The sequence below is a fragment of the Rhinolophus ferrumequinum genome, chromosome 11, assembly GCF_004115265.2.
Source record: "Rhinolophus ferrumequinum isolate MPI-CBG mRhiFer1 chromosome 11, mRhiFer1_v1.p, whole genome shotgun sequence".
NCBI lineage: Eukaryota > Metazoa > Chordata > Mammalia > Chiroptera > Rhinolophidae > Rhinolophus > Rhinolophus ferrumequinum.
In genome coordinates, this window is record NC_046294.1 from 33804433 (window position 1) to 33824231 (window position 19799).

The 19799-nt window shown below is 49.2% G+C and overlaps 1 protein-coding gene across 2 annotated transcripts in view; it reads right to left on the reverse strand.

Moving 5' to 3' along the window:
* SLC6A5 (solute carrier family 6 member 5) overlaps positions 1–19799 on the reverse strand; it is a 46215-nt gene that overhangs the window by 12404 nt on the left and 14012 nt on the right. For both annotated transcript variants that reach the window (XM_033118816.1, XM_033118815.1), the window contains exons 6-12: positions 18349–18490; positions 15956–16088; positions 10780–10914; positions 8928–9031; positions 6148–6272; positions 1026–1138; positions 164–295 (exon numbers count right to left, since the gene is read on the reverse strand). In XM_033118816.1, coding sequence (XP_032974707.1) covers positions 164–295; positions 1026–1138; positions 6148–6272; positions 8928–9031; positions 10780–10914; positions 15956–16088; positions 18349–18490 — 884 coding nt within the window. The remainder of the gene's footprint in view (positions 1–163; positions 296–1025; positions 1139–6147; positions 6273–8927; positions 9032–10779; positions 10915–15955; positions 16089–18348; positions 18491–19799) is intronic.

The window sequence follows — 19799 nt, forward strand, 5'->3', positions numbered from 1 at the left end:
GTGGCCAACGTGACCTATTTCCCTCGGTGGTCAGAACCCCTAAGGAACTGGAGCCACCTACACAAAGCCAGCTGTGACTCGGCTGCTGTTATGAGGTCTGAGAGCTAAGGGTAAAAGGGGGCACAGCCATGAGGCCTCCCCATCTATTCCCATCCCAACTTACTTGAGTGATCATTGGAAAGCCCATGATGAAGAAACAAATGCAGCAGCCCAGCGTAAAGACCGGCTTGTGTGTGCGCAGGTATTTGGGGAACTCGTCCGAGATGGAGGTCACTATGGTCTCGATGGTGGCAAACTGGAATGGTTACAGGAAAGCGGCGTCTGAGACAGCCCACCCAACCCAGCAGGCTCCAACAAGCCTTTGTGTTTCCCACCAGGCAAAGTGGTATCTGTGCTAGGTTTGCTTTTTATGACTGCCGTCTCTTGATGGGACTAAAAGGTCATACTGGGGTCCAGCACCCAAGGCCAGTGAGGGGAATCCACGCAGGATATAACCTTTCAAAACTGTATCTCCAGCCTCCAGAGACTGCACTCATACTCACCCATCAGGATATTTGAAGGTTCACTTTGTATTCATGAGATGTAAATTCCTCTCCTCCCGTGTACCTGCCTTTGATCTTCTCCTTGAGGAAAAATCCTCTTTACACCCAACTACTAAACTCTGAGCGCCTGTCAGCATGATTTGGAGTAGGCTCAGCCCCACGGCCATTTCCCTAAAATTCATATTATTTTCCCTTCTCCAGCCCCATAGAATTTGTTTGGACACCAAAGCAGGAAGTACACAGGCTAAACCTTGCATGGAGAATGGAGAGAGCGAAATAAAGGGAGAGAGGATGGCTCCTCAGCACCGTCACACGAGTCACCCACAAATACAAGGCCATCCTGAGCCCTGGGCGGGTACCTCATCATCCCTATATAGCTGGAGGGAAAAGCTCAGGTACTGCTATGCCCACCTCCTGCTACAGGCTGGATGCAGGACCCAGGAGAAGGAGCCTGGAGCAGGGATGGAAGGGGACGGCGCTCACCATCGTGTCAAGTCCAAGCGTGAGGAGCATCAGGAAAAAGATGATGGCCCAGAACGGAGAAAGGGGCAGCCTGGTTAAGGCTTCCGGGTAAACCACAAATGCAATGCCTGGCCCTGGAAGGAACAAGAGTAATGAGTGCAGACAGGCCCAGCTCCAGGACCCTCTTCCTGGAAACCCACAGGGCCCTCTCTCTACTGAGATCCTGAGTTGGTGCTGAGTATATGCTGCTGCCTACCGTTATTTTTGACTCATCTCCACCCATTTCCCCACTTAGACCTCAAGCTCCTTGAAGGGAAAGTCCACATCTTGGGGAACTCAGAGGAAAGGCTCAAAACTGGTGCCAAGGCAGAGATTCAGATCCCAAGGCTAGGCGGTGTGCCATGCAAATAATACAAAGGCCCCATCTTTGTATGGAGGCGTTGGGGGGAGAATATAATAATTACCCTCTAGAATAGCGCTTCTCAACCAGGGGTGATTACCCCGGGGGGTATTTGGCACTGTCTGGAGACAGTTTTGATTCTCACAACTGGGATGTCAGAGGATGATTACTGGTGTCTAGTCTGTTAAGGCCAAGGATCCTTAGCAGCATGGGGCATTCCTCACAAGAAAAAGTTATTCCATCCAAATGTCAATAGTGCTGAGGTTGAGAAACCCTGTTCTAAAGGTTACGCCCAGAATGACATCATGACATCATCCCCCGATTCCCCCCCCCGCCCCTAACTACCCTTCCTCCCATTCACTCCTCCAGGAGAAGCCATTTACATAAAACATGAATCAATGTAATGCTTTTAGGATCTTACCCTACAGAGGCTTGGTAAAGGAGCAGGGGGATACATCAGTCCATGGGGTAATTAAAGGGTGGTGAAGCATAGTGTATGGGTTGAGAGATCAGACAGATCTGGGTCCAAATTCAGACTCCATGACTTACCAGCTGTGTAACCCTAGACAACTTATTTAATTTTCATATGAGCCTCAATTTTGCCCATCTGTACAATGGGGACACCAATAGGGTACCTTACAGAGTAGTTATGAAGAACGGATGAGAAAACACAAGCAGAGCAGTGAAAATAATGCCTCACACATCATCAACACTTGCACACTATCAATCAGCTTTTCTTATGAGTGGACACTGAACTTGGAAGCTAGCAGTTCTGATTCAGGGTTTCCAAAGAATACTGCATGTGGTCTCGGAAGAGGATATCTAAGCTGCAGTTTCCTCTGTCGTCATGAAGCCCTGCCAGCAATTCCCGTCTGCCTCATGACCTTACTAGGAAGACTACTGTAACTCAAGATGGCTAAACCTCGTCCGTTATGAATTTCCTTGTAAGGAGAAAACTCAATGATAATGGGCAGAGACAAGTGAATGCTGGGAAAACCGGCAGCCAGCACACGTCTAGAAACCAGAAATCGCAGCAACTGGCATTTTTGCCCCTCAAGCACAACAGCACTTTTTAAACTGGAATTTATCCCAGTGTTGCCCGGGGCCTTGGGGAATTTCAAGAAAAAAAAGCCCTGAATGCCTCGGATATCCCTGCTTTATGCATTTATTAAACAGACGGTAGACCCAGCCTTGGAAGGCTCCCTCTGTGAACCACAAAAGCAAAGTCTGCATTAAACTGTAGTGTAAAAGCAGTCTTGAACGCAGAACGCCGATGAAGGCAGTTCAGTGCTCTCGCAACAGTCGGACCATAAAGTGGACTCGAGATGTTGAAATGGCCACTACCGGAGGCCCTGGGCTGACTGCTTTAACAGGATTCAGTCCTTTGGGCTTCACTGCGTTTTCAGGGAGAGTGATTTCAAAATATGCGGCCTGCTTCCATTTCAGCTGCCCCCCTACAGTACACAGATAAAGACGTCATTTTCAGCAAACTCCATTCATCCAACATGGTTGGGGAGTGGATCTTAAAATTACGTTTTGTACATTATTTTGTTGAGTTCAGATTTTTCTTTTCCTCAAAAGATGGATTGTCTGAGCTACAGCAGAGTTTCCCTCAGATGAGGCCCATATGTCTGGTAGAGGCCAAGTCCTGTCTCTCTCTAAACCCACTGGTACACAGTACAGCTCATAGCTGGAGTGCAGGTTCCACTCCTCGTGGACTGGAAAACTGCTGCTGCCTCTTACTAGCTTTGGGGCCTTAGGTAAGACTTGTTCTCTCTGGACAAAACTGTTTCTTTACCCATACAGTGGAGATAACAGGACCTCCCCGCATCAAGTTTCTGTGAGAATTAAAGGTGCTGATAAAGGGCTCAGAAGAATGCCTGGACACCGTGAGAACTCAGGAAGCACAGAACACTATTACTCTTCCCATGAGAGGGGATCAAAGGGGCTCTGAAGGCCAGCAACCTGGACAGGCCCCCAGAGACCTACGGGGACAGCATCCTTCATCCTAGAGAGCCACTAAAGACACAGCCAGGGGCTCTGATCAATGCAATATGTCAAGACCCGCAACTTGTCCGTGAAACCTATCATAAATGGATGAGCTCTGAGGCTATTTCGCCTGAACCCTTGTGCCTTTGGGCAGCAGGGTTGGCATCCAGGCAACAGATAGATGCTTGGATGGTCAGGCCTGTTTCAGAGTGTTCATTTTGATGAACAGGTCTCTGAACTATTAGGGGGCAAGGGAACCAAGGCAGCACTTCCTAGTGGGCTGCTTACCTGACGGGTACCACCTAGACCTGTGAACTCTAAATACCACACTCACATTTGTGTCCACCTACTCTGGTGTAAGCCAGTCTTTCTGCAGCTGGATGAGTATCTTGGTAGGGCTTCCGGTTGGGCTTGACCATGAGTCACTGCTCCACAGGTAGACATACTGATCCCTGGAAGGTGATTCTCAAAGGTTGGCTTTCCAGGAAGGTGCTTTTCTGGAGTAGATGCCTTGAGAACATGCCCCTTCCCTATGCTCATTGTAAAAGGAGAGGACAGCTTGGTCTCATCACCCATCCCACTCTCAGGCCCCTAACACTCTAATATGGCCAAGATTTGGGGTAATGACTGTGATAAAATTGCCTCCCTTACAAGGGAGCAGTAAACAAAGTAAAATATTGTTAGGTCATTAAAGAGAACCTGTTTTTGACTAAACACCAAAATGAAGTTACTAATGTTGAGTCAGCAAAAATGCACTACGTGTCTCTACGCCAATCTTGCCCAGCTAGGAGGGAGTGGGGCTGGCATTTAATGCAGGCCAGACCCAAAATCTCTGTTCTGTATTCATCAGACCCCCATTATACCAGGGAAATCAGACAAGCCTGTAAAGTACATAGAAGAATGCATGCAAATGCAGATGAGCAGGACTAGCTGCCCCACACGGTCTGGGAGAAGGCCTAATGGACCACTGCTTCCTCCCCTGTGGGGAATGACACCCACTGTCCCTGTGCTGGTGACAATGAGAAACTATCCGTTATTGACACAACACCTTAGAACCTGGTAGAAGTGCTCTTCTCCCTGTTCAAATCAGAGGAAGCGAAAATCTGGAAAGGGAACATTTCAGAGAGAAACACAGGCAATTGTCTGATGCTTCCTGTGTAAAGGAAAAACCAAATTCCATTTGGGTTTTAACAACATGTGTCCCCCAAATCCCTTTCCTGGGGCAGGAAAGAGCTCAGCTGCTCAGAAGCTAACTAATGTGGCCCGTGTCTCATGAATCATTCTGGCAACTCGGCCACTGGTTCACACTGAGCTCAATAGTGTCACAAAAATAACAAAACACCTCAGATCTGCCAGACAGTGGGGCAGGACCTACCCACCTACTCCAGCGACTCTGCCGGAAGAAATGAGGACAGCTGGGGTGGCACAGGCACCCCTGAAGACAAAGCCTTCTCTCCCCTGTCTCTTTCCCTCCCTGCTCCCCAGGCAGCTGAGAATTTTCAGTAGGGAGAGGCATTGGCTCAGCTCCTCTAATTTAGTGCACTGCTGCAGAACCAAACATCCCCTGGGTTTCACACTCTCCAGGGAGAGATAATTACCCCCGTGGAATATGCTGGCTCTTTAACTCCTTGAGGCCAGCAGTGCACCATCAGCCTCACCGATGCAATAATTAATTATCCTTGGGGAACCAGGAGAGACCCAGCAGCCCACCAAGAAGATGACATTTCTAGGGCTTCGTTTTCTCATGTGCTTGTATCTGAGCTGTTATCTGAGAATTGCAGGGAGCTCGAAGAAAGGTAACTACACAGAAAAGCCACTCACACGTACACACTCTGGATCGTCTAGGGCCCACATCATGTCCCCACAGCCCCTGGCACGGTCCCCACAATGAGCCATCCCCTGAATGTCTAATTACAGAATGATAATGATAGGCGGTAGGCACAATGAAATCCCCAAAGCCTGGAAAATCACCTCAACACCCAAACCCTTTGTGGAACAACGCTGGGTGGGAATAGAGTTAAACACAAATATTAAACACTCTGAAAAATGGTGTGCTAGAAATATGGATTCAATGAGATATAAACGAAAGCTGGCTGTAAACTCGGAAGTACCACACAAATGTTAGCCATGAATATAGTGATGACTTGGGTAGAGAATAAACATTTATTCTACATCCCTCTGACTGCCACCATCCAACCTTTCCACCACCTGGGGGGGAAAAAAAAGATCTGCAGGTCTGCCTTGCTAACTAAGCAGAAAGCCCTGACAGCACATTTGACCTAACCATCAGGAAAGTGCTTTGTCAGGAAAAGGTTGCTCTGAAGTCAATGCTTTTATGAAGCATTAGCGCTCGGTTTCTACAGAGTCCTCTGCAAGGAGCGCCATCCTGTAGCAGGCTGTGCCCTCCGCAGTTCCAGGGACAGTGGTGTGCCTACTGAATCCTCCACCCACACCTAACAGGAGGAACAGGGGTAGAGCTGACTTAGGCTGGAGCTGAGTGAAGAGGGAAGACGGAAAATGAAGCAGGGGAGAGGGGAGTGGACATGGGTTTTTATAGCGAGGCCTGTGGTTAGGGACTGGCCGGCCCTAACCCTGCGTGAGCTTCTGCTGAGAAAATCTCTGTCCCTCTGCAAAGGGGGACCCAGGCTTCCCTACCCTGCTCCGAGGCTAACTTCCCAGCAGAGCATAAATTAGGATCTCGTGACATGAGCCTGGACCCTGCCCTGCAACGGCAAGGTGACAACTACACTGTACCTTGATCTGCCACATTCTCAATGTTGACCTTGCGTTCATTGGCCATGAAGCCAATCACCGAAAAGATGACAAAGCCAGCAAAGATGCTCGTGGCACTGTTGGTGCAGGTGACAATTAGGGTGTCCCTGGAAGAAGAAACGAGAGGTGGCTGTTAGATGTGCTTGGTGAGTAGGAAGGGACAAGGGGAAGGGCACACAATGCCATTTCTAAACACACGCTCACTGCAGGCTGGCCTCGTTTTCTCTTATTCACAAGGAAAGGAACAACCAGCCCTAACCACAGACTCCCATAGGCTGAATTTATAAGCACCAAATGGCTCAAACAGATCTCCCCAAACTGTCCTCTGGCTTCACGTGCTGCAGAACCAGGTCTCCCCTCATTGCAGTGACAGAGGCAAGTCTGTCCATCAGAGCAGGAATTAAAAGGATAGGGCCTTTTGAGGACAGGAACCATGGATGAGAGAAGGGAAGGCAGTGGGACCATGAAATACCACCAAGGTATTAAGACAGCCTGGGGTTGGGGCCCCCCCGGCTGAGAAGAGAAGGGGGAAGAGGAGAGGAGAGGCCAGAGCTCCACTTTTATCCCAGGGCCCCAGCGTGCCCTGTCCAGCCATCCTAGACTCAAGAAACGTCAGTTAGATGGAGCCTCAGGGCCAAATTCAAATCCTGATTCACCTACATGTTAGCGGGGGCATGACCCTGAGCAAGTCGCGTTCTTTCCACTCTGATTTTAAGTAGTGGCAAGGATCCTACCTCCCTTGCTGCTGTCGTGAGGACAGAACGAGAGGGTGCCTGCATGGCACAGAGCCTGGCACAGAGCAAGTGCTCGGGAAACAACCCGCCTTGGCTGGACCCTTAGTTTCCTGGAGAGGAAACGGAGGCCCCGGGGAAGGTAATAGACTAATTAACGGGAGGTGATGATTTGAATCCAGGTTCCCTGCCTCTGAGGCCCGTGTCCTTTCTGCCACACCACACAGCCTCGTTTCTAAGAAGGCACAGAGCAACGCTTGCCCCCTGGACGGTGTTCAGCCTGATTTTGGGGTCATCAGTTAATGAGCAGTTGTGACCAAAGCAGCTCAAAGACCTTAGTCTGGCATTCCAGCTGTTTGGGGCTGCACCGTGTGCCCCTGAAATGCATGTGTTGACATCCTAACCCCCCAGGTCCTCAGAATGTGACTGTACTTGGAGAGAGGGTCTTTAAACAGGTAATTAAGTTAAAAGGAAGTCATTAGGGTGGGTCCTAGTCCAATACGACTGGTGCCCTCATAAGAAGAGGTGATTAGGACACAGATACACGTGCAGAGGGAAGACCAGGTGAAGACACAGAGAGAGAAGGTGGACACCTACAAGGCAAGGTGAGAAGCCTCACAGAAACCATCCCTGTCGACACCTTGACCTGGACTTCTAGTTGCCGGAACGGAGAAAATGCTGTTGTTCAGGTCACCCATTCGGTGGTATTTGTGATGGCAACTCGAGTAAACTAATGGAAAGGATGTCTCCAGCTTCTGCTCTCAACCCACTGACCCGCTCTTGCCCACATCCCTAGCGGCACACTTGTTCCCTCTAGCTGTTTCTGTCACCTGAAAACATTCCCTCCTCCCCTGCACCCATTGAAATCGGGCCCTGTATAGAGCTCACTTTTGTGAGGTGATGCCAGCCATCCTAGGCCACAGCTGAATTATACTCTTCTCCTCTTGGTTCACAAAATATCTCACATTACAGTAATAATAATAATAATAATAATAATAATAATAATAATAATAGCAACTGCTGTTTATTGAGCACCTATTATGTGCAAAATGTTTCTCTTACAACTTTGCATACATCATCTCTTACCTCTCAACATAATACTATAATCTGAATTTCATAGATGAGAAAACAGAGTCTCAGAGAAGGGAAGCATCTTGCTCACATCTTGGAGTTTTAGTAAATGGTGAAGTCATAACTCAAAAGTAATTCCTTCCTTCCTTCTTTCCCTCCTTCCCTCCCTCTTTCCTTCCTTTCTATCAGCCCCCCAAGAGGACCGGCCTTATTTTCCTATTGCCTGTCATAAACAAATTTAACTTTCAGATATTATCTCCCCCAGGAGCTGTCCAGGCTCTCTCAGGTCTTTGGGGTTCCAGAGCCCCCCCTAATATCACATTGCCCAAATGTCATTATCATCAAAATCACCTCAGGATCCTGTCTGAATATGTAGATTCCTGGGCCCGCTGCACCTCCAGATGTTCTGATCAATAGATTTGGGAGGGGACTCAAAGTTTGCTTTTTTTTCCCCCAGCTTTACTGAGGTATAACTGACAAGTAAAATTCCATTCAATTTAAAGTGTACAACGTAATGATTTGATATATGTACACATTGTGACAGGACCCCACCACTGAATTAATTACCACATCCATCGTCAAGGCGCTCTTTTCTTTTAGGGAGCCTCTAAAAAATATTTATCAAGTGACCGAATGACCATACTTCATCAGTGACTACCATCTGACTAGACCCATGGACTAGACAGCTTACAAAACGACTGTCCCAGGACACATCTCCAGAGAGGCTCAGTTCCATCCCACGTGTCCGAGTTAGCAGTGCAAGCTGGGGTCCAGGCCACCAGAAGCCAGCATCTGGGCCTCAGCAGTGGGTTTCACCTACACCAGAGCAAACTCTGGTTCTACTTCCGGTGAAATGTGAGGATGTGGCCTCAGGTGTCTAATGCTTCAACCCATTGTTCTGTCCCCAGGTCCTAGTCCCACTCTCCAGCCACCTCTGGGACTCGAAGCACCTCCACCTACCTGTAGCAGTTGTTGTGGAATTTGTTGTAAGAAGAGAGAGTGATCAGGCCTCCCCATGCGGCAGATAAGGAGAAGAAAATCTGAGTGGCAGCGTCTTTCCACACCTGGGAGGCCAAAGGGGAGAAGACTCAAGGTCACTGGAAGAGGCTGGCCTATGGAAGGGGAGTCTGCCATCTCCCCAGGGAAACAGTCAGGGACAAGATGCCTTTTGCACCGATGTGAATGAGAAACACCCACCCATTTGGAAGCCAAAACGGCAGGATATTACCCGGGAGATTTCAAGGCCATTCTGATCAAAGGAGAGGAACTCAATCAACGGCACACACACATTTCGTGCTTCTGTTCCCTACCGTGTAAGACTCAACAGAAGGGGAGAGCTCTTTCTTTTGCTGCATACACCCTCAAAACACATTTTGCAGCAGCGAGATATATTCGTGGATATAAAAGATCGACCTTTTTAATTGCTATTCATACAGATTACAACTGCTGTTGCAAGTCAGAAATTCTATAGCCCCTCATCTTAGGAAAGCAACTCCTGTGCCACAGCCCAGTGGGTTTTATGGTGCCACATCCTTCTTGAACCTGACTGACATAGTCTCTTGGTTCTCTTGGTGATTTCTCTTAATTGTCCTCATAAAACCCCAGAAGGCCTCTCAAGAGTTTTTGAGCTAGAGAGTTATCTGATTCATATGATGGACCTCCTACCATTTTTATAAATTAAATCTGGTGTTTAAACTGTGTTTAAAATATGGAGCGAGACCATTTGAGCATGTGCCAGCAAAGTCGGGGCCTACCCTGGTTTCCATTCTCCTACACTCCTCAGTAACAAAGCTGTGGTTTCATGTAAAGGTAGCCATTCTCCAGCTGAAGGACCACCTCCCAACCTCAAGGAGATGTGCAGCTAGGAGAGGAGAATCATATGATTTAGTTTCTGGCCAACAATGTGAAAATCACATGTGATGTGGGACTTCCGGGGTTCCCCCACTTTTAAAGAGAGGGAAGGTGCCTATCTCTACCCCTTTCCTCACCCCTTTCTGCTACCTGGAATGCTGATATGATGGCTGGAGCTCTGGCAGCCATATGGAAGCTATTCACTGAAGATGGTGGGACAGAAACACAGGAGACTGGGCCCTTGAAGACACTATGGAGCTGCCCAACCCATTGGGCTGCTTTAGTGATTGTGAGTGAAAGAAACTTTTATCTTGTTTATATTGCCATCAGCTGGAGGTTTTCCGTTATGTGCAAACTCAATCTGAGCTATGTGCTCTTAACGTATTCTGGAAAAACATAGATTTCTTTAAGGTGAGAAAACTCACATCTTCTTAAACACTCACCCCCTCATTTGGAGGTTAAAACCTCCAAATTTTAGAGTAAGATGTGCTGGTACAGAATATGCCAAGGGACAAGGCAAGTGTGTGCTGGCTCTGTCAGCGCGCCAGAGGTACTCAAATGAGTCTGAGCTCTTTAAATTAGAATTGCGTGTGGTCTGCCTAAGCGCTGTTATTTTCCAATCAGCAAAACTCCATTTCCTACACACTATAATTAGTAACAGAGAAGCGGCGTGAGGTCGCTCACAGTTATTCATGGGATTTCATTCTTCATTTCGGCCTCTGCTGCTACCCTAGATGTAGGACAACTATTCCAGGAAACTGAAAAACCCCAGGTGCCACTTCTCCCTGAAGACTTCCTGAGCGCGTAATGCGTCAAGATGCTCAGAACCTCGTAAAAGGGAACAGCGAGATGCCCCGTGCGAGGAGGTCTGACTTCTTCTGGCAAACAGTGTCCCAGCTCGGACCCATCCCCGTGTGCCGTTTCCCCCACACACGTTTTGTAAACGAAAGCACAAGCCCACCGTGGCATCCGTGAGTTTCTCCCACTTAGGTGTGATGAAATACCAAATCCCAGCACCAGCTCCAGGCAGCGTGACCCCTCGGATGAGGAGAATCACGAGCACGACGTATGGGAACGTGGCCGTGAAGTACACCACCTGGAAAAACCATCCAACAGAGAGACCGGATTGAGCACACCTGCCACCTGCAGAACATGCCGAAGGAGCCTCGGCAGAGGCAGAGTGGGGTCTGCCACCTGGAAACAAGCACCTGACGCTGAGGGCATCCAGGTAGTTTGCCCCAAACTCTGCCAGGGTTGAGGACACAGGGAAGGCACTGGGACCAAAGGTAAGTCAGAGAGGATACCCAAGGCTGTGGGGTGAGTGGCTAGGGAAGATCTTAGCCCACCCAGCTGCTGAGTGGACAACTCCCCCAGGAACCACTGAGGGAGGAAGGCTGCCTCCCTCCTCCTTAACTCCCACGCCACCCTCTGCTTGTGGCCCCAAATTCCACCATTAGAGATGAATCCCTTTGGCTTGAGCCTTCCATCCTTGTTTATACAGACATCGTAAGTGAGGCAACCCAGTGAGGTAAAAAGACCCTGATCTTAGAATTACACACATTTAGGTTTAAAAGAAATTGCATCTCTGGTACTGAGTAGCTCTGACCACTTGGACAAGCTACTAAGCTCCCTGAATCTCAGTTTCTCCATCTGTAAATGGGGACAATAGCACCTTTCTTAAGCATAAATAAGTGTGAGGATTAAATGAACCCCTAGCGTAGTGCCTGATTGATAATAGGTGGACATTAAATACAGGTAAGTTCAATGAGTCTTTACCAAGGGCCTACTATGCACTGGGCACTGGTGCATAGTACGAGACATAGTATGAGACACGAGATGCACAGAGATGAAGGGAAGACCTAGAAGACCCAGAGACAGTGTCTGCATTAGGGGAGAAACTACACACACAGGACATTCTAAAGACCAGGAGATGGCGCTGTGCTCCACCTGGGAGTAAACTAAAAGATTCAGGAAGATGCCACATAAGCTGGATCTCAGAGTCTGAGAGCAACTGAAGGAGGGGAGGCGAGGTGGGAAGGTGAAGGAAGACCGTGGGCAAGCAGGTGTGTGAGGGCAAAGCTCCACTCACTCACTGTTAGGATAGAATCCAGTTGAGGCCGAGAGCGAGGGAAGGGACTTGGAGACATGGCAGGAGACTATGTCACGGGGGCCTAGAAAGTCAGCCAAAGGATGCCCCTGGACAAGATTCTGGACAAGAGGTTGGGACCAGAGTCAGGAAACACCTGGGAGGTAACATCGGCAGAACTGGGGGACTATAGTTAGAGGGGATGGGTGGGAGATACTTTCCTTCCTTATCTGTCAATCAAACCTGGGGGTGCAAAAAGGGCTTGGGATGAGGAGTTGGCAGATGGAGAGAAGAGCAGACTGTGAGAGTTCAGGTTCTCCAGTCCCACAGGCCTAAGTTCAAATCCCAGCTCCATCACTTACTATCTGGGCCACCTTGGGAAGGGACTTAACCTTCAGAATCTGTTTCCTCACCTGCAAAGTGGTGGTAACAACAACATATACCTCACAGGGCTGCAGGAAAAGCACAACGGGACAACCCATTCAAAATGGTACAGACCTGGGGGCACTAGAAGCAGAAGTGCCACTTCAGTCTTGCCTGGGACTCACCAGTCCTAAATTGAATAACACTGACAATCTTAGGCTCACAAGCCGGTTTCATCCCAAAAGTGCATTAAAAGACACTGGAAAGGATGAGGTTAAGCTCCCATCCCGGCCACCAAACCCTCTCTGATTTGGAGGGCAGGGGGCATGTACAGCCAGCTGAGCGAGCACTGTTGGTTCAGAGACGTGCCATTCCCACCTGCAGTCTTCCAGCCCAGGGCCCCTGGAATACCTGCCTCCTGGGAGGGAGACAGACCCCACCGCACTGGCTGCACAGACTCCACAGCCTGTCAAGAGGGGCTCCAGAATGGCAGTGACTGGCAGGCACTGGGATTCCAGGGGATGAGGACTGATCTGGGGACGTGCAGGTTGTCCGTCGGGGGAAGGTTAGGGTTGAGCGTTACATAGCACTCTTGGGGTCATTTCATTAAGCATTTGGGGTTTCTCAGTAAACATGTCAAAGACCCCTGCCCTCAAATAGCTTACGTTGTAGCTAGAGAGATAGACAACCAGTAATAATCGTAATATCACTGGTGGTATATTCGAAGGTGATGAGTGGAAAAGAGAAAGCTGACCAGAGCGAGGGGGTGGGAGGGCAGGATAGGGAGGACAGGGAAGGCCGCCTGGAGGAGTCGGCCAGGACCTTAAAGGAAGTGAGAATGAGCCCACTGGGAATCTGGGAGAACATTCCAGACAGAGGGAACAGCTGGAATAAGGCCCTAAGGGACTGTGCCTGACTTCTGGGAACAGCCAGGAGGCCAGTGTGGCTTGGGGGGGAGCACTGGGAGGGGAGAAAGTCAGAAGGGGGGGCAAGGGACAGACCCTGGAGAGCTCTGTGGGGCCTTCACTCTGTGAGAAATGGGGGCTGCTGCCAGAATTTGGGCAGAGGAGTAACATGATGGAACCTTTGAACTGAGCCAGGTGCTATGTGGCGAGTATACGCAGGGACACAGAGGAAGAAGCAGGGACAGCTGTTAGCAGGCCATGGCTGCCATCCAGGCAAGGGACAGTGATGGCTGCCACCAGGCTACTTCACCGGAGCCGGGACCAATGGTCAGACACTGGGTGTATTTTGCAGGAAGAGCCAACAGAATTTCCTGACCAATTTAGTGCAGAATGGAGGGTGGGGGGAGGCAAGGGTGACCCCGAAGGTTTGGGCCTCAGCACCTGAAAGGCTGGTGTTGCCATCAGCTGAAATGGGGCACACGGCCAGCTAAGGAAAGACGAGGAGTTCTTTCTTCCTCTACAACCAGTTTTCCACCGAGGGTAAACTCTTTCGTGCTGGCTACAGACCAGGGATGGGCTGGCCTCCTTTTCTTTGCTCTGCTATGTCCTCCACTGACCAGGGGACCTCTTCCCTGCCCCTCACAGCAGTCTCCACTCGCCCTGAAGCATTTGGATGCCACACCATGGGGGTGAGGCAGCCTGCTCCCTCCTATTCCTGCCAAACCTGCTTCTCTCCTTCTTCCCTTCAGTGCAGCCCTTCCATGCACAGACATTATGAAACCCAAAAGCATGTGACATCTCAGGAGAAAACCACCCACCCCAGGATGGCCGGGCTTTCCCTCCAGCTGTCAGATGGGGCTGGAGAGAAGACAGGCTGCAAGGGCAAGGCACACACCTGACAGTCTGAACCCAGAGCTGCAGCTTTCTAACTCCAAGGCCTTTGCTCTTTCCATTCACAGCCCTCTACGGGCACATTATGGGAAATGAGGGAGGCAGGGCCAGGATCAGGAAGAGGCAAGCGAGGCACTGAGGCTGCAGCCGCTCTCGGGGTCCAACCCGGCACAGGCAGGCACCGGAGCCTTTGCACCACATGACATTTCACACCTTAGGGACGAGCTTACCTCACCCAGGTCCTGGCCGTGGTGTATAGGATGGTGCCCTCGCTTTGTAGACGATGATCCTGCTGAACTGAAAGGGCCCACAGCTTGGTTTATAAACCCTGGGCAATGCCTTAAATCGGAGTCAGGTGTACGTGCAGGCTTTATGCCAGCTAGTCCCCGTGTTTGGGAGGTGGATGGGGGTGGGGGGCGGCTTCAGAATGCACCTGTTTGAGAATGTACTGTCAGAGGAATTAAACTTGAACAGTAATGAATTACACTTGGCAGGAGTGACAATGACGGGTTGATCTGAGCCTGCTGGCCTGACACCTGGCCACATTCTCCTCACAGTGGGAGCCCCGCACAGGTGGTAAGGGAAGGCCTCACCAGCCTGCGCTAGCTAATTAGGTTAGCTTTGCGTTGTTGCCAAAGCTCCCGAGCAGAGTAGACCCTGAGGTCAGATGGGTCTGCATTTGACCTTCAGGCTACCTACTTGTCAACCCTGCCTCTGGAATTCTCGTTGCTCAGAGGGAGGCTGGGGTCTCATAGGAAGCAACTGGTCAGCCTGGTGTCCTGGGCCCTGAGCAAGAGGCGCCAAGCTTATCTTACTGCAGGAGGAGGAGGACATCCCTGCTGCTTAGGCATGATGGTGTCCGTGGAATTTCCATCACGAGGAAGGCTGTCACGAGAAGAAGCTTCCGCCAGGGCTTTCACCCTGGCTTCCCAACAATGCTCCATGATTAATGTCTGCACTCCAGGGCAGGGGCATTATGTATGGAACTATTATTCCTCACTGGGAACAAAAATGGATCATCGATCCCTAGTTGGCAACCTTTCTCAATGAAGCAGAGATAGGTTAGATCTAAGCAGATCTCAAAGAAAAACTTCCCTGCTTGGGGCTGCTCAGAAAGTCCCACTCTAGAAAGCCCATAATATCTAGCACCGAGGATGAAGTGTGAAATCAAGGGGAAGAACTGGCTGTAACACCATCCTCAAACATCACCCACATAAATAAAAACACCGTGACCCTTAACAGCAGCACCCACGCGTGTTCTGAGGTCTCCTGCACTCCTTGCTTTCGGGCTTTGGAACTGAGCTTGGGCTGGAAGTTCCATCATCTCAAAGAGTCTATTGCTCAGCAAGAGTCACCAAGTATTTGCTCAACCAAGATCCCACTTGCAGGCCTGTTACCCTTTAGGCTGGGGGCACGTGGGGTGGAAGAGTGTTGGGCTGGGGGTGGGGCCAAGGGCGTGAAAGGCTGAGAAATGGTGGTCAGGAACGAGGAGGGAGGGATCCACTTCACAGTCTGGGTCTCTTTCCAGCCTCTTGGCAGCAGCAATAACCAACCTGGCAGCCAGACCAAGAGGCAAAACGCCAGCCAGCAGCACTAATTGCAGAGTTCAGGGAGAGGGACGGAATCATACCAGGGACGTCCCATCCGCTGAATGAAGTGGAAGGAACTAATCACAGCACCCCCACCACACGTCCATGCGTTTCATTTAATCCTTTAAACAGCCCTGCAAGACAGGTGTTGTCACCGCATTTTACCGACAGGAGTGAAGTCACACGCCCAGGCTCCACAGCTACTCAGGACCAGAACCTCGACCCTGTGCTCCGTTACCTGCTCCTCACACAACCACCCCTGGGCGGCCCAGAGCTTTCTCTTAGGTCAGTCCAAGTTCTTACTTTTCCTGAAGTCTTGATTCCTTTTGCCAGAGATGCATACACAATTACCCAAGCCAGGAAGAGGCAGAAGGCTAGGGGCCACCTGATCTCTCCGGGATATTCAATCCCAGCAGAGATCTTCAACACAAAGTACCTAAGAGTGGGAGAGAGAGAGAGAGAGAGAGAGAGTGAGAGAGAGAGAGAGAGAGAGAGACAGACAGACAGACAGACAGACAGAGAGAGAGAGAGGAGGAAAGTGACTGTCTGCAGGCTTTAATCTCGCAGCAGAGCCAGCAGCCTTGAACAAACTCCAGCACCCCCACCCTCCCCCTCAGGGATCTGATCAGATCAGGTGGTGAGGGATTCTCAGATCTGGCCTCCTGCCCACCACCGTCTGCAGAGAGATTGACTGGATTTACCCTGCTCTTCATTATGTGCTGGCAGGCCACTGAGGGCCCAGGACAGGCTCTGTACAAGACTATGTCAGGTCCACCATCATCTGGAGCTGCCCCAGGAGCAATGCAACAAATCCAACAGCACTGGGGGTCCCAGGACAGCCCCCCAACAGGCATTGCCAAGGTTGATATCTTTATAGAAGGTCACATCATTAATGGAAACTCTAAAGTGTCAAGGATGATATTTGTGTGTTTTCTATATTGTTGTACTCTTTTATAAGAAAGTATTCCAATAGTATTTGTATCATTTAAAATTTTTGAAAATCAGTACAAGGTCATTATGCTAAATGACTGAAAATGCTGCTCTGCGTTTTAGTTCAAGTGGCACTGGGCATGTCCCAAGGCTGCGGTTGGCTAAAATGTGAAAGCAGCCTGGCTGGAACTAGTCAAAGACCATATTCAAAGACAGACACCAGCTGCAGACAGAAGGGGGCTGCTGTTTACCTGTAGCTGCTGCTGACAACCTGTATATATGCTGAAGAAGCCATAGCATGCCTGACAACCCCCACCTCCCTGGCAGTGACTTGTAGCCTGGTGGGAAGGTGGGCAAGCAGCCTCCCCCCTGGGGACAGGAGGCCGGAGTCACGCATCCTGGGTGAAAGTGCTGTGTTTGTAGGTTGGTGGTTTTCTGTGACATGAGCCAAGGGCCAGCCGGAACCCAGATTCTACAGGACTGCAAAAATGATGGTCCAGAACATTCTGACCTGCTGAAAGGCCTGAAGGCAGCTCCCCTCCAGACAGTTAGCAAGTGACAGCCTGCAGGACACAGCCACAGTTTTCAGAACAGGGATGGACCATGTTCTGTGGTGAAAGAGCCTCTTTCAGGCTCAATCCCTGAGGCAACCTGTGAGTGTCTAGTGGCGCTGTCGTGGCCGCCTCAATGTCCTGAATCAATTCAAAACATTTTCCTTTCACAGTCATTTTGACTTTGGGGAAGAGCCAGAAGTCACACAGTGCCAGATCCAGTGAAAAAGGTGGATGAGGACACACCGTAATGTTTTTATTTGACAGAAACTGCCATATACCAGAAGCGATGTGTGACACAGAGTGCTGTCATGATGGAGAATGAAGTAAAGACACTCACGAAAGAGGACTTCCAGAACTGCTTCAGTAAGTGGCAAGAATGATGGGATAAGTGTGTTCGAAGCGAGGGGGAGCATTTTGAGGGGGAGACAATGTGTCTTTTACTGTAATAAATTCTTTTTATTATTTACACATTCCCCGTATCTTTTGATCGCCCTCGCACTTCACTCATTGCCCTGGCAAGCTGGCAAACCCCCCTGCCAACCCGAGCACATCTGAGTTGACAACCCCCAACTCAGGGCTTAACCAGGGAACATCATTTACCCTCTACTGAACTCGGCCTACATTGGTCTCCCTTAAGAAATAATTCCATGAACTTTACTAAATTGCCCTGCAGTGGCTGAGAATTTTCTAGTATCCCTGAAGATTGATTGTCAATATCTGGCAATGTAGAGGTAAAAAGTACACCACCAAGGTCAAACTGTTTTCCAAAAAATTATTTCGTTCTTTAAATCTTTGACCATGATTTGTCTTTTGACTTTCTGCGTCTCTTCCTTTTGCAAGTACAGAAAGAAAAAAAACAACAACAACCAGAAAAAAAAACTAGTCCACTGCTTAGCTCACACTGGATACAAGTTTTGTGATGCTTTTGCCATTGGCATCATGAATGGCAGCAGCGCAGGTTCTGTTCCCACCAATGTTCAGCCAACTCTCCTCTGCAGGCCCAGAGGTACAACAAGCTATTCTCAGAAAACAAACCAGGGATAAAATCTCCCTCCCTGATCACTCGAGCAGGGAGGGAGGGAGGCAACACGCCCTCCGGTCTACAAGCTGAGTGTGCATTATTAATTCACTGGATTTCTCTTAGACAGTTACCAAAAAAAAAAAAACAAGGAAAAAGAAAAACAGAAAGAAAGAAAAAGAAAACCGTCTTACTTGAAATACTCTTCACTCCCACTGACAAACGTCTTATTGGCCTGGCTGGTGAAGTTAATCATTGTCAAGTTGGGATAGGCAGTCATGCAGAACGTCGAGTTCTTGATCTGTATTTTGGGGTGGTCACTGATGACACAGGAATCTGTTTGGGAGAGGGCAGAATGGAAGCATTGTGAAACTGTAGAGAAAACATACACTTGTGTCTTTCCAGCAATTTTAAAAACAAAAGCCAAAAATGTTTGCCAAATATTGGAGAGTAACTTGGAAAAACTAGTAAGTGAGCAAAGCTAGATGAAGATCCATGACGGAATTGTGTTTTATTCATGACGGAGCCCCAAAGCAGTGCTTTGTACTGTGACAGCGGCTGTCATTCCTAGAGCACTCTCTCTGTGGTGCACGCTGTGCTAAGCTTTTCTACTCTTGGTGTGCATTGTCTCATTCAAGGCTCTCAACAGCCTATGCAATAGGTACGATGACCTCTGGGTTTTTGAATGAAGGAAAGGCTTCAAAGGGGTTAATTAATTCTGCTGAGATCACACAGCTAATGAGGAAGAGAACCAGGATTCAAACCCAGATCCTTATGTTCCGCAGAAAAGAAGTGGCTTGCAGAGATGACTTGAATCGGACATAAGCAAACCGCCTGAAGAGCTCCTGCCCCCGAGGGCTTACTAACGACTGCACCTTGAACAATGGCTGCCATACAGTAAGTACGCTACAATACATGCAACATGTGTTTTTGACACAGTCCCTTGGCTTAATAGAGGCAGCAGCTGTGCCATGTGCTTGCAAGCCTGCAGCAAAACCTCACACAGTGGTTCTCAACTTGGGATGAATGTGTACCCCAGGGGACACTTGGCCATGTCTGGAGACATTTTCAGTTGTCACATCTGGAGGACAGGGTACTACTAGCATCTCGTGGGTAGAGGCCAGGGATGCAACTAACTACCCTACCGTGCACAGGCTAGTCCCCCCCCACACACACACACACACAACACAGCGTTATCCAGTCCAAAATGCCTATAGTGCCAAGGTTGAGGATGCCCGACCTAGGCTGGGACGGGGAGAGGGAACTAACCACGTGAGGCTTAGTATGTCCAGCCCTGGACATACTACGGACACTAATGATTATCTTCTTGTGAAGTCCTCATAAACCCCAGAAGGTGCATACCGTTATCCTCATTTTAAACAGGAAGAAGCTGAAGTCTTTCTAACCATATTGTAATGCCTCTCTGACAGCTTTATAAATACTGATCACTTGACAGATATTTTAAATAGAGTCCACCAGGATTAATCCCAAAGGATACTGTTTTATAAAGACATAGTAACAACAGCTAACAGTTGCGTGGCACTCACCACGCACTCTTTTAAGTGCTTTACATGTATTAACTCATTGAAGCCTCTTATCACTCCTTCAAGGTAGGTATTGTTATTATCTCTGTGTTATGGATAAA